This window comes from Mucor mucedo (genome assembly GCF_025094135.1).
Source record: "Mucor mucedo strain NRRL 3635 chromosome Unknown EV154scaffold_1, whole genome shotgun sequence".
Lineage (NCBI taxonomy): Eukaryota > Fungi > Mucoromycota > Mucoromycetes > Mucorales > Mucoraceae > Mucor > Mucor mucedo.
The window spans coordinates 732,815-758,017 of record NW_026252285.1 but is presented as its reverse complement, the minus strand read 5'-3'; the positions used below and the strand labels follow the sequence as shown (position 1 = coordinate 758,017).

Here is a 25,203-nt window from a genome sequence, read left to right as displayed (position 1 = left end):
AAGTACATGATCAGGAAAGCGTCTGCGCGTATGACAGACCACAAGATCTGTATCTATTTTAAAATATTCAGACTGCGTGTGTTAGAAATAGTTTCCATATACCATCACATTGACCGGTAAAAACATCTGCCAAAGTGTCAAATGGGATTGTTTTGGAAGTAAGAGGAGAATTGAACTCAAGCAAGCCTAAAAATTTTAAGGCTCCGGTTTCGAATTCCTGGGTTGAAAGGATCATCAGTTTATTTATATACAAAAGAAAAAAGAGCCTTTTTTTTATTGTGTCTTTTTGTACAATATCATGTATGGACACCCTATAAAAGAAGGGATGAATAATGCCTGTGTAACAAACAATAAGGAAAAAAAAGAGAGAAATATAGAGAAAAAGATGAATGTTAATTAAAAGGATAAAATGGTCGGAATTTATCCGAAAGGTTACTGGATGTATCCATTTCTTCCCCTGCTTCTTCTTTCGGCGCACTCGACAGAGTATTTCCTCATGTTGTCTTGTGTGTATTTATATAATTACTTTTTTGACGTCCCGATTTAATTATAAGGTACGTTAAAAGGCAATTCCTGATAAGTAATCATTTTTCCTCCTTTTTCTTCCCACTTTCTTTTTTTATATATTTATTTCACATCAAAAATCAATGTTTGATGCACCACCAAGCACAATCTTGAACTCTTTGAACAATTTACTGGAAAATCCTAAACAATATTTGGCCGACGTATGCTTTACTTTTAGTTCCATAGAGATTTGGGCTCATCGTGGTAATGACATTGACTTGAAGATCCTCAAGTAAATACTAACTTTTCTTTGTCAGCTATTATATTAGCGCGAGCACCCAAAGAGTTTGTGCAGAGTTACTTGCCCGAACTATTATCAGGACAAACAGAAATTATCTTGAAACTAGATATGAACAATAATGCAGCCATGATTTCAGCAGAGCTATTTTCCTCGTTGCTACGATTTTGGTACACCGCCAGCTATTATCAACCTGTATCACCTCATTCCAGCATCAGCGAATTATCTATTGCTACACCACCGAATGCTTCACCCAGTCTCTCAAAGTCATCTTCTACCGAATTTATCACCATTCAAAACGAAATTGAGCAGCTTGGCATCCAATTAGGCACAGCACTCTTACCCTTGCACTGTGAATCCGTGCCAGATTTTGTCCAACTAGTAGCCGATCTAAAAAGAATGCGTGATGATAAAATCGCGACTGATGTCACTATTTCCTTGATATCCAACACAACTGACAATACACCTGTCTTGTTGTCTACTTCCCCAGAGAACCATACCCATGCTATTCCCATTGCAACATTCAGAGCACATCGTTTTCTCTTAGCAGCACAGTCTACCTATTTCTATGCACTCTTTTGTACACAGTTTCAAGAAGCCAAAAGCCACACTGTTCATTTTACAGATGATCTCTTCAACGAATCAATTATCGATATGATGCTCAACTTTTTTTACACAGATAAGATTATCGTGTCTCCTCTAAAGTACGATACTAAGAAACCTTATTCGCCATTGCAACGTCAGCTTGAACATAGTAAACATGCTTTACGAGTGATTCAAAAGGCTTTTTACTCTGCAGACTATTTAGGTCATAGTGATAGTTTAGGTCAGGCATTATTATTCGAAATGGAAAATGTGTGTCATCAGTTTAAGTGTGTGTGTCCCCAATGCGCAGTGCTATTACCCTCCATGTTGGCTTGGTCCGACAAACATGTGGATGTTGTACCCAAATTAAAACGAACTTTGATCTTGCTATTTTCGGAACCAGTTCACTCCCTGGCATCGCTGTGGTCGCAACGTCCCTTTGCATTACTTGTGTCATCGATGGTGCCCTCTTCTTCTCTACTAGGGGAAGAAACATTGGTGGCGGTCAAGAGACAGGAACCCTTATTTAGAGCTAGAGCAGCTAAAACTTTAGTTCATGAAATAGTTGAACGCACATTTTATAATGTAACGAAGCATAATGCAATTCATGTATTACATTCAATTCATTTATGTTTGTCACAAAGTCGTAGTGCAGATCCCAATCCGTCTTGGTCTCGGCCCACTTTAAGCCTGGTCAACTCACTTTTGAAATACACGATCGACCTGGTTTGTCAATTCTTTGATTTTTATTGCGTAGAGTATCCCATTTTATTATCATGTGTTGATGGCATCGGAGCTGGTTTCTCCGTCGATTTCTTGGATTTCCTTTTACGTCATGTGCTTCAAGAAGGTATCCAAACATCCAATGCAGGTGTCATTTATCAAGTCATTGTACGTGATTTAGTGGGCAGACAGGAAGTCGTACGAAATATGGCCGTCGATGATGTACTGACAAAAGCAAGAATAAGATGCGCTACTTACATTGCAAAGAACTGGACAAAAGTGAAATCCCAAGGTGGTTTCCGGACTCTGGATAAATCATCTATGCGTCAACTAGCCGATGATATCAATATTCCCTATCGAAATTTGACGAAACCCTATGAAACCGAATTTGCCAATATCTTTAGTTTCAAACCAAAGAAATCAAAAAAGATTGCAGTCACAGATGACAAGAATGCTTTGTTGACCGAAGTGTATACTCGTCGTCTTTCACTGGGTAATTTGATGACCAGAGCCTCGAACCCGAACTTACGCACACCCAAATCAAGACCAAGAGCTCTTTCGACTGAATCTGTATTGGCGTCGGGATTAGCAAGATATAACCCTCCTCGTACTACGCCATTGGAAAATCAACCATTGATTAATTTACTTTCCCATGAGACCGACGAAAGAAGAAAAGCTTTAGAAGAAGCAGATATTATCCCACAACCTTCCATTTCAGCTACTTCCTCCCTTGTTGAATATCATCGTCCTTTACTCAGAACAAGTTCATCCTTTACTTCTTTAACAGATCAACTATTACCTGTAGATTGTGTTGTGATCACACCACCACCTAGTACAGCTAGTAGTAGTACCAGTACTCTGGATGGGACAGTAAGACCCAGCCGACTTAAATTTGAGTTACCTACCACACCAGCCAGATCCAAGTCACCCAGTTTACCTCATCTCGTTCATCATTCATCGGATACCCCTTCTTACCTATCACCCCAAGGTACCAAAAATCGTAGTCGTAGGGGTAGCAAAACCCGCAAGTCCAGATGGAGTATTGGCAGTAGTAATTATAATAGTGATATCAGCGATGATGATGAATTTGCGGCATTGCCTGTTTTGGGCAATAAGATTGAGTTGCTACGTCGACCTTTACCTACTATGGGTACGATTAAATACATTGGTCCTGTTCGATTTGCAGAGGGAACCTATATTGGAGTTGAGCTTGAAAGTCGATGTAAGTAAATTGAAAAAAAAAGGGGGGGAGACAGAGAAAGAGAGAAAACTAATATCAAATCATAGTGGGTAAGAGCGATGGATCGGTAGACGGAATTCGATATTTTCATACAGATCCACAACGGGCGCTTTTTGTAAAACCAGACGATTTTAAGATTGTTAGTTACCAATAAAGAGTGTATATATATTTATATATAAAATTATGTTTATTATTCAAACAACAACAAAAGAAAATATTTTATTTTTATTTTATTTTTTATTGGGCACCGGCAGTTGCATCCTCATCATCTGCCTTATCGGCATCTTGAAGGTCTGATGTCCATAAGGTCAAGTTGTCTCTCAATAATTGCATAATTAAGGTGGAGTCCTTGTAAGATTCTTCGCTTAAGGTATCGAGTTCAGCAATAGCATCATCAAAGGCTTGTTTGGCTAATGCACAAGCACGTTCAGGGGAGTTGAAAATTTCGTAATAGAATACAGAAAAGTTCAAAGCAAGACCAAGACGGATGGGATGTGTTGTTGTTAATTCAGTCTGAGCAACTTCGGTAGCTTGTTTATAGGCTTCATAGGCTTCGTTTGCTGAGGCCTTGCGAGCTTCACCGGTTGCGTATTCAGCGACATAACGATGATAATCACCTTCCCTGCAAATTGATGTTATGCATCGTTAGTAGTGTACAATTATTTACAGAAAAAAAAAACTTACATCTTGTAGTAGAAAACCTTGGCTTCACCATCTTGAGCAGAAGGAATCAAGTGTTCTTTCAAGAGCTTCAAAATATCATTACATACTTCATATAATTCATTTTCAATCTTATTTCTATATCCTTTAATCTTTGTCACTTGGGCATCATGTCCTTTACTATCTTCCTTTTGTTCAATAGATGAAACGATTCTCCATGAAGCACGACGAGCACCAATGACATTCTTGTACGCGACGGATAAAAGGTTACGTTCTTCAACTGTTAAACCAACATTCAACTAAAAAGAAGGAGAAAACATCTTAATAAAATATTAAATCTGTAGTCATCTTTTCTTCTTTACCTGGACCACTTCCTTCATAAAGTTGACCATTTCTAAAATGAATTTTAATGTGTGTGTGTGAGAATTTGATCTCTTTATTATGATGACCACAACCCTCGGGAGACTATCCGAAAATAGTTTGTATCCCCGATTGTTTTTGGGTTCTCTCCTTCTTCCCCTCTTTTTTTTTTTTTGTTAAGATATATTTTAAATATGGGGGGGGGGAGGTACTAACCATCGTAACGCTCAGCTTGTTCAGCAATCTTGGCCATATAGACCTAAAAGTTAAAGGAGAAAAAAGGATAGCTTCAGTACAAAGACACGTATTACGTATGCATCTTTTTACAAAATGCTATTTAAATACCTTGTCTTCACGTTCCTAAAAGTTGCAATATAATATATTAGATACACCTACATCATATAAGCAAATAAAACAAAAAAAAACTTACAGTAGCCATTATTATTTATAGTGTGTATTTATTTTTTAATATAATAAAAAAAAAAGAAAAGAGGAAAAAGAAGAGAATAAAAAAAAAGGGGGATAGATAAGAAAGAGAAATGAGCCCCCAGCCAATTAGTTTGATTGGCTGTGTCGTCATAAATGAAATGTTGCATGATTTTCTTTTTCAAGGCAAGACCTTTTCTGGGTTCATCAAACCTTTTGGATCCAGTGCTATTTTAATAGTCTTCATCATGTCTACGGTATTTTGACCCAACTCTTGAACCATGAAATTCTTTTTACCAATACCAACACCATGCTCACCAGTGATCGAACCTTCCATGCGGATAGCTCTCTCAAGCAAGTTCTTGTTCAGTCGCTTGGCCTCTTGGTATTCCTCCTCCTTGTCCTTTTCAAATAAGATAAACACATGGAAGTTACCATCACCGACGTGTCCCACTAAGGGACAGGGCAAGAATGAACTGTCGATATCCTTTTGCGTTTCTGCAATCAATTCAGGTAACCTAGAAACAGGCACAACGACATCAGTTGTCCAAACAGAAGCGTTTGGCTTCAGTAGTGTGGATGACCAAAGTGCAATCTAAATGTAATGCATTAATGATACAGACACTAAATCATAGTGCTCCATAATTTTTACCTTTCTTCCTTCCCATAGTGTCGTCTTCTCTTGCTCATTCTTTGCATACTTGAATACACCGCCTTGATGTTTCTTGGTAATTTCTGATACAATCTTGATCTCATGTTGAACACTAATGTCTGAACCACCTGAAAATTTAAAAAACAAGGTAGGCTTCTCAGAATGTCCCAAATCTGGATTAGCCAAATTAATGGCCTTCATCATTTCTGAATCTAATAATTCGACTGCTCCAATTTGAACTCCAGCTCTTACAAGGTCCGGTACAACTGCTGCTGCATCACGAATGGTGGGGAAATCACATACGGCTACTGTCTCCACCTGAGGTAAAACTGCCAACTTCAATGTGATCTCAGTGACCACACCCAATGTTCCTTCTGACCCAATAAATAATTTTGTCAAATCATAACCTGCCGATGACTTTCTTGCTCTTTGACGTGTCTTTGAAATCTTTCCGTCTGCGGTGACCACCGTCAAATTAATAACCCACTCTTTGATTGTACCATAACGCACTGCATTTGTTCCTGAACAAGAAGTACCAACCATGCCACCAATACAAGCTCCCGGTCCGGGGTCTTGAGGGAAAAACAAGTTTTCTTTTTTCAAAAAGATATTAAGATCTTCCCATTGTACACCGGGTTGTACAACAATATCCATGTCTTCCGGATGAAACGCAATGATCTTGTCCATATGCTCTGTGAAAGAAATACACACACCTCCCTTGGGTGCAGAGAAGTGGCCTTCCAACGAAGTACCGCCCGAAAATGGAATAATGGGTAAATCGTACTTGTTGCAAATCTTTACAACTTCCGCTACTTGCTCGGTGCTCGACGGGTAAACAACAATGTTGGGTGCGCCTTCATTATGATACGAATTATTCGAATAACCATGGTCCATCAATGCTTCTTCGTCCACAGTAACATGCTCGGCAGGAAGAACTTGTCGCAGTTCCTGGAATACTTTCAAGATGGTTTCATGAGTAGGAATGGCGGGAATGGGAATCGTAGGGTGTTCGGCCACGGCAACAGTAGCAACGGGAGCAGCCACAGTCTCTTTATTTCCCAGCAAATAACCAGTGCCTGCAGCTAATGCTGTAATTCCAACATAAGGTAAGTAGTTTATTTTTGTCGCGGTTGAACCTTGATAACATCTTCTTTGTTGTCGTAATACAACATGCTTGTTATTGTTTACAATACGTTTCAAACTGTTTCTCAACATGACAAAAAAAAAGGTTTTTTTTTTTTTTGAACAAAAATAAATAAATGAATACAAACAATTTTATTTTGTATTTTTGTGTGCTTTAAATAGTAAACTGGGGTTTACATAATTTCCGATTGGGGGAAACACGGGGAAATATTGAACCTGTAGACTTTTCATACACGCTGAATATATATCACATTTACTTATACCAACACTTGCATTATTGTCAATGCATTCGTTATTGACAGCGGTTGTGTGTATGTGGTTTTTACTTGCCAAAAAAAGTTAATTGACGGTTAATCGTTTTGTGATACTGTTTGCCAACATATAGCGTTAATTGACAAATCTCGATTTATTACATAAATAACAGCTACCAATGTAGCTGTTTAGCACTTTGCTGACAGATGAAAGACGTCCCTACTAAAAAAAAATACACGTAATTACAAGGAAGTGTTAAAGTTTACTTATAATGGGAATAAGTTGAAATATCGTGAAACATCTGCTCAATGTTGCTACCCAGGATGTGCGACAAAACTTGGTTACTCAACGCGTAAAAATTTAACCTCCCCGCCTCTTTTCATAGATCTTTCAAAATCTAAGCTTTCAGCCCATACTTGTACAGTCATTAGAATTAGAAATAGCGGGACGCTTTTTATTTGTTTTGATAAGTAAATTGATTGTTTGCAAGGCCTCTCCCTTGTGATATCCAAGATATTTCCCCCAAAGTTTTCTTTAACTTTTTTTTTGTCTTGTTTTATTCACCAAATTATACAAATTCCGAGATAGCCAAGTGAAACTCGATGATCGAACCGATTGCCCTAAACTTCTTTAGTCACAGTTTTTTTGTCAAATAATATAGAGCCTAATGGCTTTATGTCACTGACTCAGAATGATATTCATTGGCCGAAACTGCCTGACCCACCTTCAACAAAATTATTTAGCGAATGCTGTAAAGCTGTAATTATCGTAAGCCAACACACGTTACGAATCCAATTGATTATCTACTCACTGACAATTTTGTTGGTTTTAATAACTACCAAGTAGGTACTGTTAAACCTGTGAAGTATAAGAAATTAAACCACACTTTTAAAAGGAAACGCATGTTTTGTTTAAAGGCACTCTTTATTCAACTTTTGTTTTTTGGTGCATTAAAACTCAACATATTCTGTTTGACAGTAAGCGGATAACACGCTATTGATAAAGAACAGTGTCTTGCAATAAAGACTTTAAATATTGATAGGCAATGGTGCTACCAGAAGTGGGACAGCCATGTGAGTTACTTGGTTTGGAAAATGGACAATGATGTCAACATTTGTCAAATAATTTGTTAACATTCTTTTTTTTTTTTAAGAATTTATAATTGACTGCCAATAGATATATCGTGATAGTTTTAGCACCATATAAATAGCTCTATCGTATGCTCATTTGCTATAAACATCAATGCCTTACTTTTTTATAAAACAGATCCCCTTTATTACTGTCATTTCTTGGACGCAAGGAATCCTATTTATAGGATTTTTTCTACTTCAAATTTTTAATTTTTGCTTAAAGGTTAAAACAGACTATATAATTTTAAAACTTACTAAAATTTTGGTGAAGAGCAAACACAAACTATCTAAACCAGCCATTATTCAAATCTTCTGTCAAAGTTCGTACCTGGGAACTGGAGCCAAAAAATACATCTACATGCACTACCAAACATTTAAAATGTAAAAGTTAAGCCCAACGGGGGGGTCGAACCCCCAACCTTGAGATTAAGAGTCTCACGCTCTACCGATTGAGCTAGCTAGGCGGGCTATGGTCCATTGGTATAAGTGGTTAACACTTTGCCATAAATTCTGGTGCGCTCCCATGCCACCAGTTCGAATCCCTCCGCCGGCATTTTTATAAGCAATTATAAAAATCGCCCTGTTCATTAAGCATGTTTTTCTTCGTCTTGAGCTTGCGGCCGGTCTGGCCGGCAATTGCCCAGTGTCCACGTTCCGAGTCCCTAGCCCTACGCTAGATAAAATATTGCCCCTCTCATCATGTTTCCCTTTCCCGCCAGGGTTTTGACGCCGCTTTTTCTGTTGTTCTCGGTGTGTGTTCTGTGGTCGACTGGCGTAGTAAGTATTTATTGGACGGTACCACCCCAGGTTTAATCAAGTCGTTTCCCCGTATCTTAATACATTATTGGCCCAAAAATATAATAATTATTAGTTAGTCTTCCCCCTTCCCCCCTACACAAATTAAGTATGCTTTTCTCCCCACGTTTTCCCGAATTACAAGGCATATATACTCTACAGAGCCCGCCCATTAAGTAATCTTATAAATAAAAAAAATCTTTCACCTGAGCTAGCTAGGCTGTTTCATATTTTATGAATTTGCATTACAAATGTCGTGATCGAGGCTATATACTTAATATATGACTCTATCTACACTTCTTAAATCTTCCATTTGATAATCCTAAATATAATTCTTATTGGTACTTTATATTAAATACTGATCATTTACTTTATGTACAGGCTTGATCTTATATCATCCTTCATACAAGTATAAGGCATACATTTAAATAATAACATGAATATGAAAACATATGAAGGTTACATCAGCCACGTTGAGGTGCCACAGCTATCTTTAATAAGAACTACATTTTCCCCTGAATGTTGTGCTACAAGACATACACAGTTTAAGAATGAATGTTATTGTTATTGTTATTGACATCTCATTATGGTCTTTCTATATGGGATCATTACATCCGAGTATTATCTGGATAAATCTACCCACAACCGTCATCAGCCCATCTGTGATCAATGTCTGAAATAATGTGTATATAAAGACCCCCATTTATTTGTTTAATAAAGCTTGAGTTTATTTTTGCAGTTTGATAATTTCACTTTGTTAAATTTTACATTTTTTCTTAATTCGCTATTATCACTCTCGAATTTCTCAACAAATATATCAACATTAATTTAAAAAAAGTTTATCACGTGATAAACACGTGAAAGAGATATGATTGGGTTGGTTCTTTCTTTTTATTTTTTAAGGCAAGCACTCAAAGTTACCGACACTAAATAAAGAGAAAAATTCGTTCATTTTGTGGTATAGTACATTGTATCATTTTTATGAATTTCTATTGAAAATCTAAACATCTTTGAAATAAATCAACTTTTTCTCATGTCATTAAGATTGCCACTTCAAAACACGTTATAAAGCTCCATAATATAGAGCAGTGGTACAAAGTGTATGTTAGCGCAACTAATTATTTAATAACTACGTCATTTAGTATTTCGTAAATGCATAATAAAATAAAGACGCCAAATTCTTTTCACTGCTCTAAATTGTTTCCTTCTTTTTTGTAAACTTTAAAAATAAACTCTACTACTTTTATGGATGATATAATTATGTACAAGTATGATAAACAGCGTAACAAGGCCCGCAAAAGTCGAAAAACCAGAGCAAACTATCAGCGACCTGATCTAGAATCATGGTCAGACGAAAAGTGTTATAACATGTTTCGTTTTACCTACAGCGAGATCTGCCGGATTTGCCATATCATTGGTTTGGATGCTATATTAAGATTCAATAGCCTGAAAGTATCCAGGGAGTTTGCTCTATCTCTGCTGCTTTATCGACTCTCATTTCCCCGTCGGTTATCAGATATGGTAGATGTCTTTGGCATGGCTCAAGATAACATTGGAAGAACTCTCAATGGACTATCAGATATTTTGATGGAAAAGTTCAAGTATGGTCTCGAGTTTGATGAGAGACAATTCTCTAAATCCAACTGCGCAAAATTCTCAAGAGCTATCCTAGAGAAAGGAGGATACTATCCAAACATTGTTGGATTTATCAATAGAACAATGTTGGAAACATGCCGTCCAAAGAACAATGAAGACCAAAAATTACTATCTATTGATCAAGAGCATCAGCACTGTATTGAATTTCAAGCTATCTCTACTCCTGATGGAATCACCAACATTCTATGTGGCCCTTACGTTGATACCCGAAATGACAGAGGTATGTTGAATGAAAGCCAAATGCTTCAACGAATTCAAGCGCACTTTGAGCATATTTCTCCGGAATACGAGTATTGTATTTAGAGACGAGGGTCACTGCTCCACGATACATGTCATCTACCCTTATCGTAATCCTTTACGAAACGAGTTCGAAGGAGAAGTGAATTGTTCCATGTCGAAAGTTCGCGTAGCACTTGAGATAGAATTCGGCGATGTCTCTCGGGTGTTTAAAGCATACAAATGGAAGTATGGAAATATTGTTTCGCAGTCAAGACCAGCAACGAAGTATATTCTCAGCACGGTTTTTAAGAACTTTCACACCTGCATTAATAAATCTACCGTGTCCTCGGTGTCTGCTTTACAGCCACCAACTCTCGAGGAATACATACAAGGGTTGATGCGAGAAAGAAGCCAATTTGACACCATGGAATAAAAAAATGTTACATATATAAAATACATTTTTTGGGTGTTGCGCTATGTGCTACTAAACTTTCTGCTACAAGAAGTGGTTGTATTGCTGCACATTCTCTCTCTCTCTCTTTTTTTTTTTTTTGTATAGTCGAGAAAACACCGCTATGTAAAGAAGCATTCACCTTCTTTAAATTGTAACTGTGATCACAAAAAAAGTTTTAAATTCGAAGACTGCCCTAGAAAGAAAAGAAAAAGGCAATGATAACAAAAGTATCTCCCTTTTATTTCTCGGTCTGTCTTTATTGCTGCAAAATTGACCAAAAACTTGACTGCTGTACCGGGCTGATCATGGACCATATAAACCGGGATTAAGTAATGTATTGGTAGTGTATAGTATAAAATTTAGGGCTGTGCTGCTTGACATGCCTCAGCCACTACGCGCTATTGTTGTATGAAGAGATTAAATCAGAATGCTATAAGGCAAAGGTAGGTCTTGAAAATCAAGACCAACGTGCTGGCGTGCTTATGTAACAGCTGTAAACATTTTGAATAATGTCCTTGCGTATGTCAATGAAATAGCACAAAAGCGACATTTAGAAAATCCGTTATTCGATTTCGAATTTGCTGAGCAACAAACCGACAAAAACGGACACATACCATAGAAAGCTCAATTCCAACAGTGGAGAATATTGAAGCGCTTTGAGCAGTAAAAGTTGTACAAAAGTGCTCAAAGTGCTCATCACCACTCTATAAAAAACCAAAAGCAAACTAAACAAACTGAACACCGACAGGGTACATTTGTCGTAGCGTCTTCATCATTACCTCCTGGGATAAGACAGCTACCCTCTTAAATTAAATTTTTAACAACAGTTATTTATATGTTCCCCTTGTCATAGTTTATAAAATATAATAGGAAACAAAAATATTCGAGGCATTAAGAACCAACAAAGGATCGCTTAATAGTTGGATGAATAAATTGTGTAGAGAGGCGTTGTTGTGACCAATTAAGGCTAAAAGTGCCCAGGTTTTTCAAAATTAAGTGACCAATTGACGACGGAACTACAGTAGGAAGAGTAAGCCTGATTTTGCAACCCGCATGCGGAGAACTGAGTGGGTGAGGTCATGCGCCAGCCAGACGGGAACTCTTGTCCCCCCCTTTTTTTTATCTGTACGCCAGATTTTGACCATCCTCTTTTTTTAATAAAAGAGCTTGTTCTAACTTTGAACCTCAAGTTATTTATTTTTGAAATGAGCAAGAATGGTGTTGTAGGCAGAACTGTATTCACACAAATAAGACGTGGTAGCAGAGAGGTTCATTCTTTGCAATGAAAAAAGAAGTAGAGTTTACAAATGTTCTTCTGAAAGCCAGGCGAATGTAGTCAATGATTTTGCAACCCACCCACCAGTCGAAGAGCATTGTCACTGTGTGGATTTTCTATCAGCTCAAGCCACTCGAACAACTTCTGCTTTGGGATGAGATCAACAAGCAAAAATAGATTCTACAGAGTCCAGGGCAACTGTAGAAAGTATTTCACAAGTATTTAGAGCAAAGTTGGACGCTAGTCGAAGATTTGAAAAATTAGACAATATCTGAAACCTCAAGACAAATTTAACGGATCAAGTTGCTTGAAATTTTTTTATAATATTTTATCAAAGTCATAGTTATAAAAGCATAATCCATAATGAATAAGTGGATAATTAAAAAACTAAATGAAAAATAAGCAGACATGTTAAGGATGGCTACTCTATCTTATTTTTTCTTTGTCGACAATTGAGCCATCTTGTCTTTGCTGAACGGTGTTACTGGCAAGTTTCAGTAAAAGTAATAGAAGAAAATAAAAATAGAGGTTTAAGATAAAAGTTCTTAAAAAGTGAGCACCAGACTATACAGTTGTCAACTGAAAAAGATAAAATATATTTATATAAGAGGGTAATTTATACGACGAAATCAGATAAGAGTGGTATTCGAAGGAGTATAGTTAAATACGTAATGGAATAGCTACAATGCTGATTTTACAGAAGGAAATTACAAGCAATTATAATAAATACAAAATCACAAAGACTTAAAGTATTAAGACTTATTCAGATTAAAGTAAAGAACAAACTAATTATTTTATTATGAATTTTTGGGAACCTTTTATAGAAAAAGGTTCAAAAAGCAGTAAAAAAAAAATGAAAAATCTTAAGTCAAAACGACAAAAAGTGCCGTGTAACAACTCCAGAAACAGAAGAAGTACTGGCAGTCGATCGTACCGCACTAACCGCGGACACAGAAGAAGAAGCCGACGAGGAAACCACCGCACGAGCACGAGGAGCCGCAGAAGAACTTGGCCGTGAGACCTTAGCAGATACCGAGCCAGAAGACGACAACAAAGAACGACGAGATACTTTCTGCTTTATTGTAGAAACAGATTTGAGACGCATAGACGGCATGTTGACATATTGCCATAAAAACGTATACGTGTCATCACGACCGTTCAACGTAGGAAACACATAATACGCCGTTGACTTTCGTACAAGAATCTTACCATCGACCTTTCTACAAAAGTGTGTACGGGTAGCCGTTGGAACGTACCGGAGCATGTAGGCACACCCAACCATCAGATTTGCGTGAAAGTAGATCAACTCTGGGTAGGGGATCTTTTTCGAAGCAAACAGTTCCAGATAGAAAGCCCGAGAGCCAAAGGAGCGCCACCTGGGATCATTATCCGGACCTCTCACGTACGAATCAATGGTGTCAACTTTACCTTTACCCACCAAAGGCAACAAAAACTGCATTCTAGAGGAAACTGATGCGGTCGGCTCGTAATCACTAGCAACGTCATGGGGATCGATTTTTATTTTTTGGCTTCGAGATCCTTTCTTAAGCGTCTTGATATCACAGCCTTCGAAATCTTGACCAAGAATTTGGAAATACTCCTTCCAAAACAGAACCAAGAACCAGGCGGCAGCACGAGTACCAAAGCGATGATAGGAAATAATCTGCTTGGCATCAAAGGCCGAAGAGACAGCAAGTGGGTTCGTCACGTCATACCTAAACGCTTGGTACTGGCGGAACACCAAGTCAACAGGATGGGTGTTTGGATTAAACACATCACCAAAGGATGCAACAAGACCAGTGGTATCCAAATCAAACATGGAACCTTGTGGTTTTACTCGTTTATAGACTTGTAGAAGACCATTGGGGTTGTTAACAGCTTCAACAATTTCGGCCGGAGTACCAGCAGGCAGTTTTTCCAGGTTGGGATAAACCCGAACATTTCCAGGCAGGTTGTTCTCAACGATCTTCACAGCAGGAAAAGCAATCTTCATTCGGCCAAGATCAAAGGAGTGCGCAAAATAGGCATCATGCCCAGAAGCAAAAAAAGCCCCACGCAGAAAACAAAGTCTGTTTTTGACGCACCGATTATCCTTCACGTAATTTTTTGGATCAGTTTTCTTCTGATTTTCAGGATGCATAAGAGAATTTAGCATGTACGTCAACAGACAGATACCAGAAAGTGCTTGAAGCATGACATTTTTTAAAGAACAGGCAATTAACAAATCAATGACATCCAGCATGCAGCCAATGTACTCCAGATAAGCCGAGGAAGATAGGTGCAGGAAGGCATCAAGTTGTTCGAATTTCCTATTCATAAAACGAGTTAGTTACTTGATAATTAAAATTAAAGAATTTCTGTAATATTTACCGAACTCGGTTTTCAAGCTGGTCCAGAAATTCGTCTGATACCTCCGTTGCGTAAACACACACTTTTAATCTTGTCGTAAACTGTCGTTCACCGTACTCTTCGATCCTCTTGCGGTACCAGCGCTAATAAAAATATATTAGAAAAAGAGAAAAAATAATAATCATGAAAAACTCACCAAGTCAGATTTGTGACGACCGATATCTTGCGTGTTTGTTTTCAAACTTTTGCGTGCCCTCTTGCCCAATATGCCACTTCTTTTTAAATCTAGCCTTCTCGCTCTTTCTGCTACTCTCAAATTCATTTGGCTGGGCCATTGGGCTTTTGTCTTTAACGACCCTCCTTTTAATACTGCTTCCACTATTTCCCTCGCGTCCAAAAATATTTGAAATATTAACTTCATCAATCTGGCATCTCTCCCATTTTCTCTGAACACAGCTTGTATTCCCTTCATTGGTAAGACCTTCCAATGTTGAGACTTTCGTTAAAAACCGCTTTTTATTTTTTAAAATTTTAAATTTGTACCTACTTCACTTGTGACTATTTCCCTTTTGATCACAGAGACTCCGTCTCCATACAAAAAAAAAAAAAAAAAAAAAAAAAAACTGACGGACTCGGGGCTGTTGATTCTATGACAAATGACCTTAACAAATGTAACAAAACCGATGGCATTGAAGCAAACGTTGGAAGCGCGAATATTTTTTATAGACGACACCAAATTTCCTTACTTCTTGCTCGCGAAGGCACTGAATAACCAACAGTACGTTTAGTGGCAAAAGATTCTGGCTTGTTGGTGGTGCCAGCGTCAGTACTTATTTTATTAGCGTGTGGGGATTTATGAACATTTAGTTTTGGATCATAGGTGACCTTTTGAGAATGATACAGATACTTTGTGCTTAGCACTATTCATATGAAATAGCCGTATTTTTATTTTTTTATTTGTCTAATTTTAATTGATTGTTTTTTACTGTTGAGCACAACGGACGCCACCTTGACCTTCCTCATCCTCACTATCATCTTCATCGTATGCATTACGAGAATTACTTGAAGCACCGAATGCTTCCATATTAGCATCTAAAAGAAGACATTCATCGATAAGTTCTTCTTTAGGTGTTTCTCTCTTTCTCTTAGGTAAGACAGTTTCGAGATTAGATAATTGAGCAGCAGTAGCAAAGTGATCGGGAGGGAATTCGACATCAAATTCAATATAAAGATCACCACGGTTTTCAGGACGCTTGAAAGTGGGCATACCTTCGTTAGGAATGCGCTTTACCATACCTGGCTTGATGACAGTACCAGCAGGGTTACTGACTTGAATGCCACGACCATCAAGGTGTGTAACAATGACCTTGTCAAAACCACAAAGGGCTTCTGTCAAAGTAATTTTGACGGTACACTTTAAATCAGAGCCTTCACGAGTGAAAACAGGATGTTCTTTTTGATTTAAAACAAGGATAACATCTCCAGGCTCAACACCAGGTTCTTGATCACCTTCACCCTTCATGGCAATCTTTTGACCATTCTCCATACCCTTTTCGATAAAGACATCGAGATATTTCTTTTCGACAGTAACCTTCTTTCCTTTACACTTCTTACATCTGTCTTTTGCGACTTCACCAGTGTGATCACAATCGGCACAAGGGACTTGCATCTGTTGAATCATGCCCATGCCCACTTGACGCATAGCCACTTGGAAACCACGACCCTTACAAGAGCCACACTTTTTGGTAGCACCAGTCTTACCACCCTTACCTTCACAATTGGAACAAATCACATTCTTTTCCAAAGCTAATTTGGTCTTTTTACCCAAGTAAAGATCTTCAAGAGAAACAGCTAAAGGATATTTCATGGATTCTCCCTTTCTAGGGCGACGAGGCATACCGCCACCCATACCATGGAAATCACCCCCACCAAAGTCAAATCCTCCTCCACCACCTCCGCCACCAAACAAGTTGGCAAAGAGATCATCAGCAGACATGCCATATCCTCCTCCTCCACCATGTCCAGGTCCATCTTCTCCAAACTGATCGTAAGTGGCACGGGTTTCAGCATCAGAAAGAATCTCATAAGCATGAGAGATTTCCTTAAACTATAATTACTCTTATTTTTTAGTCGCAATCCCTTGTCACGGCTTGACAACTTACTCTTTCTCCTTCATTGGGGTTTTTGTCAGGATGGTATTTCATGGCCTAAATGACGTGTTAGTTTTGAAAGGTTCTGTCTTCATTTTGTTTACAGCATACCAATTTTCTGTACGCCTAAAAGAGAGTTTTTTTTTATATATGTATTAGAAAATGCTACCAGTTTATGCTTTGTCTATCAAGGTGATTTATACTAACTCTTTTGATTTCATGGTCAGAGGCGTCAGTCTCTACCTCGAGAATTTCATAATATCTACTTTCAACAGCCATATTTGTTTAGTGTACAAAAGTGAAAAGAATTACAGAAAAAAAAAAAAAAAGTAAGACTTCTTTTTTTTATTTTTTCGCTCAAGGGATAATTTTCATTGGATGGGGGAAATTAAGCATATTCTTTTTCTTTCTTTGATGGACCTTGACGAGGTACATTTTTAACAGAAGAGAACATTTGATTTAATCTTGATAACTCAGAATTTACGTTCGTATCAGGTACGGGTGGAGGAGATACAGGTAAGGGTATGGATGCAGGAGAAGGAGATTCACGAATCAATTGTGACAATTCATCCTCTAAATCTTCATCTGCATATTCTGATATATCACCCATTTTCATAGCTTCTTCAATTTCCTTTTGATCTTCAAATGCTGATTGTATATTCTGCATAGCCTCGTCTACTGACTCAAGTGTCAAACCGTCTGATCCTAGTACATCTCTCAGTGTATCCGCACCCATATTAAATGCTTGTACAACCTAATCATTGCATAAGTACGTCAAACCAATCCATCACATTTTTAATACTTACTTGAAGATCGTCCTTTGATGTTTGAATCTTTAATAGAATATTATCCATCGTCTCCAACGATTGTAACCTGCGCTCGAGAATTTGCTGCAAGTTCTTTTTTCTCTTTAAGCAATATAAAGCCTTGGCTGTGTGCCCCAAACGCTTCTCCTCTAATGACTCTTTATGCAATCTAAAAGCAATAGAAGAGTCAATATAAAGCTATTGATATCAAATGTGTTGCACTGTACTCTTCTGATTTACGCTGTAATTCATCGACTTGGACTGATAGTGCCTGACATGTGGTACGAATACTAACAATGGATTTATCGTGTTGTGTCATGGTAGCTACTTCGCCTTCCCTTGAAGGAAATTTAATGACCATATACGTTGTCCCGTAACCCTGCACATTGTTCGCCAAAGCAACACCATGCTGGGAATGTAAATATCTCAATAACAACATAACATCATCATCTGTCAATTCCATATCATTAAAGAAATCACGACTATAATTGGATTTGAATTGTGTGAGTGTCAAGATTGGATCTGCTGAGGGAGTTTCATAATGATGTCGAAGTACAGCTTGGGATAATGCCTTCACTGTGGGTAAGACGACGTATCTAGTTTCATGTTGTACAGTATTTCGCCAGCGGAATTGCCAAGCGTTCTTTACAACTGCGTCGACCATCCATCCCAACCATGTAGCTGGTGGGGAGAACCGTGTGTTGAAGTTCTCCAGAGTAATCAACTCTTCCTGTCTTTCCATGGTGTCCTAATTTAAGAGGAAGCTTAATTCAAACATAAAAGTACAAAAGGTATTTGCTTACAAGGACACAATCTAACGCCAAAGGTCTACCAATGACGGGCCTTTGAAACTTTTCAGGTAGTGTGTCTTTTTCAATAACCGTTGCGAATTCTCTGGAGCCCAAACAACCTTGTTGATTACTGTCTAAAATAACTCTGCGCCAGTAACTGACATTAGTGTCATACGCATATTTGTTTAAAAGGGAAAGTTTTGAAAAATCAGAATATAAAGCTTTTAAACGTTCTGAATTTTGCTCATTGAATTCAGTGAAACTTGCAGACAGAAAGTCTTTCAATTTCGAATGTTTTTTTGTGGCCATTGGAAGAGGGAAAAGATATAAAAAGGGTGCATCAAAAATGGAACGGAGCTTTTATTACATTGTACACACTAATTTTTTTTTTTTACAGTACGAACAAAAGATTCATATCCATTGGATGTGATGAAGACAATTGTGGTCTTTGGTTATACTTTTGTTTTAAAATGGCTCGAATGCTGTTCAATAATTGAATGTATGTTTGGTTTCTATTTTCTCTTAAAGCTCTAGTGATAGCATAACTCATGGCACCGGTGGCTCTACCAGCTTCTGAAGCATCCGCCGAGGTTTGATCGTCTTTACAGCCAGAAAACATGATTACATCAGCAGCGGATCCTTTCATTTGATGGATTTTTTCTTTCTTCATTGTATTACCACCACTCATGATACGAGAACCAAGCGACATGACTGAACTGATGGCTCGGGACGGATCACCGGATATGTAGGCCTTACCTGCATTTTTTAAACTACTACCTGCATCCCTAAGAAAGCTTTGTTGCTTGATAGAGCCTTGTGTAGAGTATACATAGGGTAGATCGAGAGCTGTACCAGAATGGCATGAATCAAAAATAGCGGTCAGTCTACAGCCAGGTACTAGCCTTTTCACCATGATATCATTCATCATCTGATAGTAATATGAATGAGTGGGGTTACATTTCTCTCTTTTTTTATAACTTACATCATCGACAATCTGCCCATAGGTTGCATGATCCACAGGATAAATTGTCTCGTCGTATCCATCATCCTCATCACCGTCATAATCTTTCATCTATCAATCATTGTTAATATGTATTTTGAAGTGATATATTATAAAAAAACCTACTCTACCACCATGTCCACTAAAATGGAAAAAGAACCTGTTATGGATAATCAGCAAAAGAGCATCACAATATAAGTTAGGTAGAAACTTACGAATCATTAGGCCTGGAGTCATGTACCAACCATTGCATGGCGCGAATGATGTTTTGTTTTGTGGGAATGTTTTGTGGATTTGTTTGGTTGTCTGTCAGGATAACCATATCCTGCTCATTAAAATTATACAAGGTAACCAAAAATTGCTTGATATTCTCCACGTCATTAATACAACCTTTTAGTTCTGCCGAGGTGCCGAAATAATTGATACCAATCAACAATGCTCTTTTTCTACCCTGGCCTACAAATAAATAAAAATCAGTACATTTTTTCTTTTCTTTTATCAAAGGATACGTACAATTGGAGAGTTGGAAATTAGGTGGTGGCATATTTCGATATTTGGGATTGACATGCATCACATAATCACTTGGATTTGATTGTGGTTGTCCATAGGGCACTATGGTTATTTTCAACTTCAATTAGGCTCAGCCTCCTCTTTTTATTTTTAGTTGCCGTTTTACCTGGATTGGGTGATTGGTTGTGCATAGAATGAGGCGGCTGTGGATAGTTTGCTTGTGCAAGACTTGGATCACTTGGTAAAAACATAGGATCCTGGACTTGCGGCGAATAAGCAGGCGGAATCTACGACTATTGTTTAGATAAAAGTGTGAAATTTTTCTTAGTCATGGTCCACTTACATTACGATCGAATGAGGTTTGTTGCTGTGGCTGTTGAGGAGGGTAACCACCGTAGGGTGAAGCTGGTGGTTGTTGAGGAGAGTAACCACCATAAGGTGAGGCTGGTTGTTGCGGAGGATATCCTTGTGCTGGATAGCCTGATTGCTGTGGAGGATATCCTTGCTGCTGTGGAGGGTAACCATTTTGTGGAGGTGGATAACCGGCTTGTTGAGGGGGATATCCAGGTTGTTGAGGTGGGTAACCTGGTTGCTGAGGCGGGTATCCACTTCCATAAGCTTGTTGTTGAGGTGGATAACCACCAGTACTGTATCCTTGTCCTGGAAAGTTCATTTGTATTTGTGAAAGAAGAAAACATTTTTTTATTCTTTTTTCAAAATATAAATAGTAGCATCACGTGTACCAAAAAATGCTTGGATTTTTTTTTGACGGGCAGCTCAGCTACACCCAGCATGATTCTTGACACCATTACTGCTTTTTTGTTACAGTGTGACAACTGGCGTAACACGGTCTTAACAACCAATCGTTTGATGGCATGATTTTTACATAAATCCTGAGAAAAAAAAACAGGGTCCTTTCCCTTCTTTTTCTTTATCTACATACACAAAATTAAATCATGGTTACTGATATCAATAATGTTCCAATCGGCGAAGCACTTGAAAAGAATGGCTACGTCGTGATTGATGGTCTTATTCCAATTGATTCTTTCCAAAAGCTAACCGATGCTTGCGATCGTGTTGTAGACCGTGCTAGACGTGGTGACTGGAAATACCGTCGCTTAGTAGGAACTCAGTTTCCTCCATGGACAGAGGGCACAGACGTATGGGGTGTTCAACATTTGATGCATCCTGAATTGAAAGAGTCAGTTTTTGCTGAATGGTATGGATCATCCCAGCTTTCAGAAGCTGTATGCCAACTTTTAGGCACAAAACCCGAAGAGTTACAGCTGGGTAAGGTCGTAATCCTTTATTATATGTCTTTATTGTGCTGATGCCATTACAGAACTGTTCAATCTTTTAATTAACCCTCAGGAGTCTGATTTTGACCTCACATGGCATCGTGACACTGTCCCTGCTGAGGCTTCAGAAGAAGAAGAAGCAAAGATCCTTACTGTTTCCCACTATGGTACACAATGGAATACGTAAGCAAAAAAAAAAAAAAGTATGTGAGATCACAAAAACATAAATATTCACATAGACCCTTTTAGGGCTTTATATCAAGACGAATGTCTTTACGTTGTACCACAATCCCACCGTCGTCTTCGCACAGAAAGAGAACGTGATATTACTATAAATGATCCCAAAAGTCACGATATGCCTAATATGCTCAAGGTAGTCTTAAAGCCAGGTCAGACTGTGTTTTATGATAACAATATTCTTCATCGTGCTGCCTACTCCAAAGCCAATAAGAGAGCTACGTTGCATGGCTGTATGGGTACAATCACAGGTGGTGATCATCGTGCTGCCAGTATTTTTCAACATGGTCTTGACTGGATGAATACTCCCGAGTTTAAGAACTCTTTACCTCCTTCTTTGGATCAGTCGTACAAGAACACTCTTGCTATGGCTGAAAGTGCTGGATTGAGCCAAATGACCGCCTCTCCTATCCATTGATCATAATGTTTTTTTATCAAAAAAAGTGATAAATAAATTAGCGCACTAATGTTATAAACTATATATATTTATCAGGAATTTTGCATAAAGGCATCATTGATAAAAAAAAGAATTTGTCTTCCCGTGAACAAGAATAGTATCTCACAATAGGGGTTCAGGTTACAAGGACGTACAATAAACTTGTATAGAATTCAGAGATTTTCGATTTACCCAACACCCTGATTTTTTAAAAAAAAATGCCGTGTGTATTGGTTTTTCATTGAAGACAATAGGAACTGATTAAAGTCCTAAGCAAGCATAGGTCAAAATTTTAAATCAATACAATATGTATGCTGTCACAACCTAAAACAAAAACCAGTGCTCAGATTTGAAAATGTACCATACTAAAGAAATAAGTTTTAGATATTACGTAATTATCCAGGTATGGTTACACTTGAATATGATGTTTGTTTTTGTTTTTAGCGTTACACGATCAACATAATTACAGGATTTTGTTTTTGACTGGTGCGACTTGCGACGAGTATTCTGTTAATCTTTTTAAATTTGTTGAACCTCGTTTGACGAACCATTATGAGTATTGTCAAATACTGCTAGATTATTGACAATCAATTGAAAGATAAAAAATTACGAATACTTATCACTGCGATGTATTTTTATCTAGTGCGTCTGGCTATTTCTTGTTTGAATAAAAGCATCAATAGTTATTAAGTACTTTAACAAGTGGCCATTCTATCTTGAAGAAATTAGTTTTTTGAGCTTCTTTATTCGGCATATTATTTTCAAGCTACATTCCAATGCAATTAAGAGCCTCTGCATACAGTTTGTATCATAAAAATCTAAGCAAGCTAGAGCTCATTTCTAATTAAACCAAGAAAAGCATTTATAACAATACGATCAAGTTTAATCTTTAAAGTAAACATTGCAGTAAAACCTAATTACATTACAGTATAGATAGAAGTTTGAAGGTCTGTTGGCTGCAACGATAAATGAAATAGAACATTCAAGGTAAATTCATTCTTGTGCTTTTCGTTTAATTCCCCTACAGCTAATGTCTCAGGCATATTCTCCACATCAATACCGACAAGTATTGGTACGACACGCTTTGCATCGTAGTCCCTCTTGGTGTTGGAAGGAAAAACCAAGTGAAGAAAATATAATAAAATCGTGATAGTGGCAATACGGCTATGGTATGTATCAGGTACGCCTGTATAACGGGTAATAAGCTTATATTGCACTTCCATGTATTTATAATAATTGGTGAAATGGAATTTGCGGGAATCCCGGATCATTTTTAATTTATCACCTGACAATTTGGAAAGCTCCTCGTCAAAATCCACAGAGAGTGTATCCAACTTATGAGCACGCTTAATAGTTACTGCTTCATTAAACATCTTTTGATGGTATTATCTCTAATTACAAAGTTGAGTTGCTGTCATAGTGGATTACGGGGTGAGGTTTGAATTTTTTTTGCAGCGCCCGCATATTTCATAGTCCGCTGACGGAGTCGTGTTACGGGCGTGGACGGGCGTGGAAGAAAATATTGATTGACTTGAGACCATATAATTCTAGTTGCCATGTTTCAGAAGAAAGAAACAAGCCACTGCTTATTCCTTACCAGATTCAATCTCCCAGATGTTTGATATAAAAAGCGTCCTCCCTTTTGCGATGACTTTCTCTCCATTACTTTAATAAAGGATTAATAGAGACTCATTTCTTATTATTTCTTATTATTTTTATTTTATTCTGTTTTATCTATTTTCTATACTTAAACATCACATTGTGTATGAAAACGCTATCAGATCACGACTATGACTGGAACAGAATCCAAAAATTCGGCATCGGCTTGATTAAACTTCTTGATCATGATGGCGTCTCTGTTGCTGTTTCAGGTAGATAATCATTTAGTTTCCAAATCTCTGTGATACTAATTTCCGATTAGATTTGGGTGGTCTTGTCGCTTCTCCTGATGCTATCCACAGGCTCCTTAACAAAAGTAGCATCGACTCCGTAAAGACGTTTGATGTGTGTCGCAATGGGTGTTTTCTTTGCGATGAAAACGTACAGCAATTACGCTGTATCAATCCTGATTGTGACAAGGAGCGTTATCAAGACCAGGAAAAAGCCGAGACATCAATTCGTGCTGGTGACTCTACACCTCAGACTGCTTTCCAAACGATGGGGATATCTTCTGTTGGCGCATCTCTCGCTGAACTATTGGTCGATGATGAAATCCGAGAAGAATTCCAATATTTCGGCCAGTTTGATGAGTACGATGAAGAAGACACGTACATTGATATGTTTTCGGGTTCGGTGTATAAGCAGTATCTTGATCAAAACTTGCTTACACGCAATGACATCTGCCTTGTTTTGTACGTCGATGGATTTCCCAATAAATTTAAACCTGGCAGTTCTCAAACACTCGTTCACTGCATGGTGATGAATATCCCTGCGTCAAAAAGGTATGTAAATTAGTCTATGCCTTGCCGTATTTTAAATTTTAACTTATCTGGTTCACAGAGCAAAAGAGTCAATGATGATCCCATTAGCCATCATTCCCGGCCCCAAAAAGCCAAAGTATTTGATGAGTTTTTTGAAACCAATCATTGACGAGATCAATTCGTTGAGTGTTAGAGGATTTATGGTGGAGAAAAATGGTGAGATCGTCCACCAAAGCAAAGTATTTCTGCTTGGCATGACCGGTGATATTGTTACACTACCTTTTTTTTATTTTCTTTGGGTTTTCCTTCCAAACTCCCCCATTTTTTTGATTGCCTTTTCCCCTTTTCTTATAAAAGGGGCCCCCAAAAACGAATAAACATTTCTTCAGTTAGTCTTTACTTCACTTTGAGTTTGTCTTTAAGTCTCATCTTAATTCGTATTTTTAGTCATTGAATATAATAAGATATTACTTATACTTGAACATAACTTCCAACATAAATCATCAAATTAAAGATTCAGTTGTATATTACTACTCCTTCGAATTCTGCATTGAACTGATTTCATCGCTAAACTTATCCAAAGCTATAACCTTTTATTATTATTTCTAAATAGGTTGACTACTTTCACAGTTTGGTGCTCACTATAAACATATCTGTTATTCTTCATTTTAAATTTCATACCAAATACCTCACAACAATATTCCTGGAATAGCTGGTCTTATGAACCATTCTGAACATATGAGTGAACATGGCTGTAGATTGTGCCACATAGCCGGTGTAGTTACGCTACCTGTAATTCTACTGGAGAAGCAGCACCCACTCCATCTATCATT

At 37.8% G+C, this 25,203-nt stretch overlaps 9 protein-coding genes and 1 non-coding gene across 10 annotated transcripts; 2 read left to right on the top strand and 8 right to left on the bottom strand.

Moving 5' to 3' along the window:
• Positions 1 to 534: 534 nt before the first annotated feature.
• On the top strand, positions 535 to 3,549 carry EV154DRAFT_489936 (uncharacterized protein). Its single transcript, XM_051599363.1, has 3 exons — positions 535 to 768; positions 822 to 3,332; positions 3,398 to 3,549. The coding sequence occupies exons 1-3, from the start codon at positions 648 to 650 to the stop codon at positions 3,502 to 3,504; spliced, it is 2,739 nt and encodes a 912-aa protein (XP_051463840.1). The 5' UTR covers positions 535 to 647; the 3' UTR covers positions 3,505 to 3,549.
• Positions 3,515 to 4,861, bottom strand: EV154DRAFT_489932 (14-3-3 family protein epsilon). The gene is made up of 6 exons (XM_051599362.1): positions 4,801 to 4,861; positions 4,716 to 4,730; positions 4,587 to 4,629; positions 4,373 to 4,404; positions 4,035 to 4,309; positions 3,515 to 3,972 (listed from the first exon to the last, which is right to left on the bottom strand). Exons 1-6 carry the CDS (start codon positions 4,807 to 4,809, stop codon positions 3,588 to 3,590), a joined length of 759 nt encoding a protein of 252 aa, XP_051463839.1. The 5' UTR covers positions 4,810 to 4,861; the 3' UTR covers positions 3,515 to 3,587.
• Positions 4,862 to 6,706, bottom strand: EV154DRAFT_546813 (uncharacterized protein). Its single transcript, XM_051604715.1, has 2 exons — positions 5,449 to 6,706; positions 4,862 to 5,391 (listed from the first exon to the last, which is right to left on the bottom strand). Exons 1-2 carry the CDS (start codon positions 6,661 to 6,663, stop codon positions 4,978 to 4,980), a joined length of 1,629 nt encoding a protein of 542 aa, XP_051463838.1. The 5' UTR covers positions 6,664 to 6,706; the 3' UTR covers positions 4,862 to 4,977.
• A 1,658-nt stretch (positions 6,707 to 8,364) lies between these two features.
• On the bottom strand, positions 8,365 to 8,437 carry EV154DRAFT_t2. The gene has a single exon. It is a non-coding gene; the product is annotated as a tRNA-Lys (tRNA).
• Positions 8,438 to 13,141: 4,704 nt separating this feature from the next.
• Positions 13,142 to 15,220, bottom strand: EV154DRAFT_489928 (uncharacterized protein). The gene is made up of 3 exons (XM_051599361.1): positions 14,919 to 15,220; positions 14,744 to 14,865; positions 13,142 to 14,682 (listed from the first exon to the last, which is right to left on the bottom strand). The coding sequence occupies exons 1-3, from the start codon at positions 15,192 to 15,194 to the stop codon at positions 13,242 to 13,244; spliced, it is 1,839 nt and encodes a 612-aa protein (XP_051463837.1). The 5' UTR covers positions 15,195 to 15,220; the 3' UTR covers positions 13,142 to 13,241.
• A 409-nt stretch (positions 15,221 to 15,629) lies between these two features.
• EV154DRAFT_489926 (uncharacterized protein) lies at positions 15,630 to 17,175 on the bottom strand. Its single transcript, XM_051599360.1, has 4 exons — positions 17,080 to 17,175; positions 16,984 to 16,998; positions 16,885 to 16,929; positions 15,630 to 16,829 (listed from the first exon to the last, which is right to left on the bottom strand). Exons 1-4 carry the CDS (start codon positions 17,149 to 17,151, stop codon positions 15,705 to 15,707), a joined length of 1,257 nt encoding a protein of 418 aa, XP_051463836.1. The 5' UTR covers positions 17,152 to 17,175; the 3' UTR covers positions 15,630 to 15,704.
• EV154DRAFT_489924 (Snf7-domain-containing protein) lies at positions 17,176 to 18,788 on the bottom strand. The gene is made up of 4 exons (XM_051599359.1): positions 18,482 to 18,788; positions 17,906 to 18,426; positions 17,679 to 17,847; positions 17,176 to 17,626 (listed from the first exon to the last, which is right to left on the bottom strand). The coding sequence occupies exons 1-4, from the start codon at positions 18,776 to 18,778 to the stop codon at positions 17,261 to 17,263; spliced, it is 1,353 nt and encodes a 450-aa protein (XP_051463835.1). The 5' UTR covers positions 18,779 to 18,788; the 3' UTR covers positions 17,176 to 17,260.
• An 8-nt stretch (positions 18,789 to 18,796) lies between these two features.
• On the bottom strand, positions 18,797 to 20,677 carry EV154DRAFT_489923 (caspase domain-containing protein). The gene is made up of 7 exons (XM_051599358.1): positions 20,323 to 20,677; positions 20,146 to 20,266; positions 19,983 to 20,081; positions 19,685 to 19,925; positions 19,596 to 19,629; positions 19,452 to 19,541; positions 18,797 to 19,397 (listed from the first exon to the last, which is right to left on the bottom strand). Exons 1-7 carry the CDS (start codon positions 20,650 to 20,652, stop codon positions 18,861 to 18,863), a joined length of 1,452 nt encoding a protein of 483 aa, XP_051463834.1. The 5' UTR covers positions 20,653 to 20,677; the 3' UTR covers positions 18,797 to 18,860.
• Positions 20,678 to 20,935: 258 nt separating this feature from the next.
• On the top strand, positions 20,936 to 21,932 carry EV154DRAFT_409814 (uncharacterized protein; the record flags this gene model as incomplete). Its single annotated transcript, XM_051595362.1, has 3 exons — positions 20,936 to 21,269; positions 21,322 to 21,460; positions 21,527 to 21,932. The coding sequence occupies 3 exons, from the start codon at positions 20,936 to 20,938 to the stop codon at positions 21,930 to 21,932; spliced, it is 879 nt and encodes a 292-aa protein (XP_051463833.1).
• Positions 21,933 to 22,867: 935 nt separating this feature from the next.
• EV154DRAFT_557722 (uncharacterized protein) lies at positions 22,868 to 23,323 on the bottom strand (the record flags this gene model as incomplete). The annotated part of the gene is made up of 1 exon (XM_051605451.1): positions 22,868 to 23,323. The coding sequence occupies one exon, from the start codon at positions 23,321 to 23,323 to the stop codon at positions 22,868 to 22,870; it is 456 nt and encodes a 151-aa protein (XP_051463832.1).
• Positions 23,324 to 25,203: the final 1,880 nt, after the last annotated feature.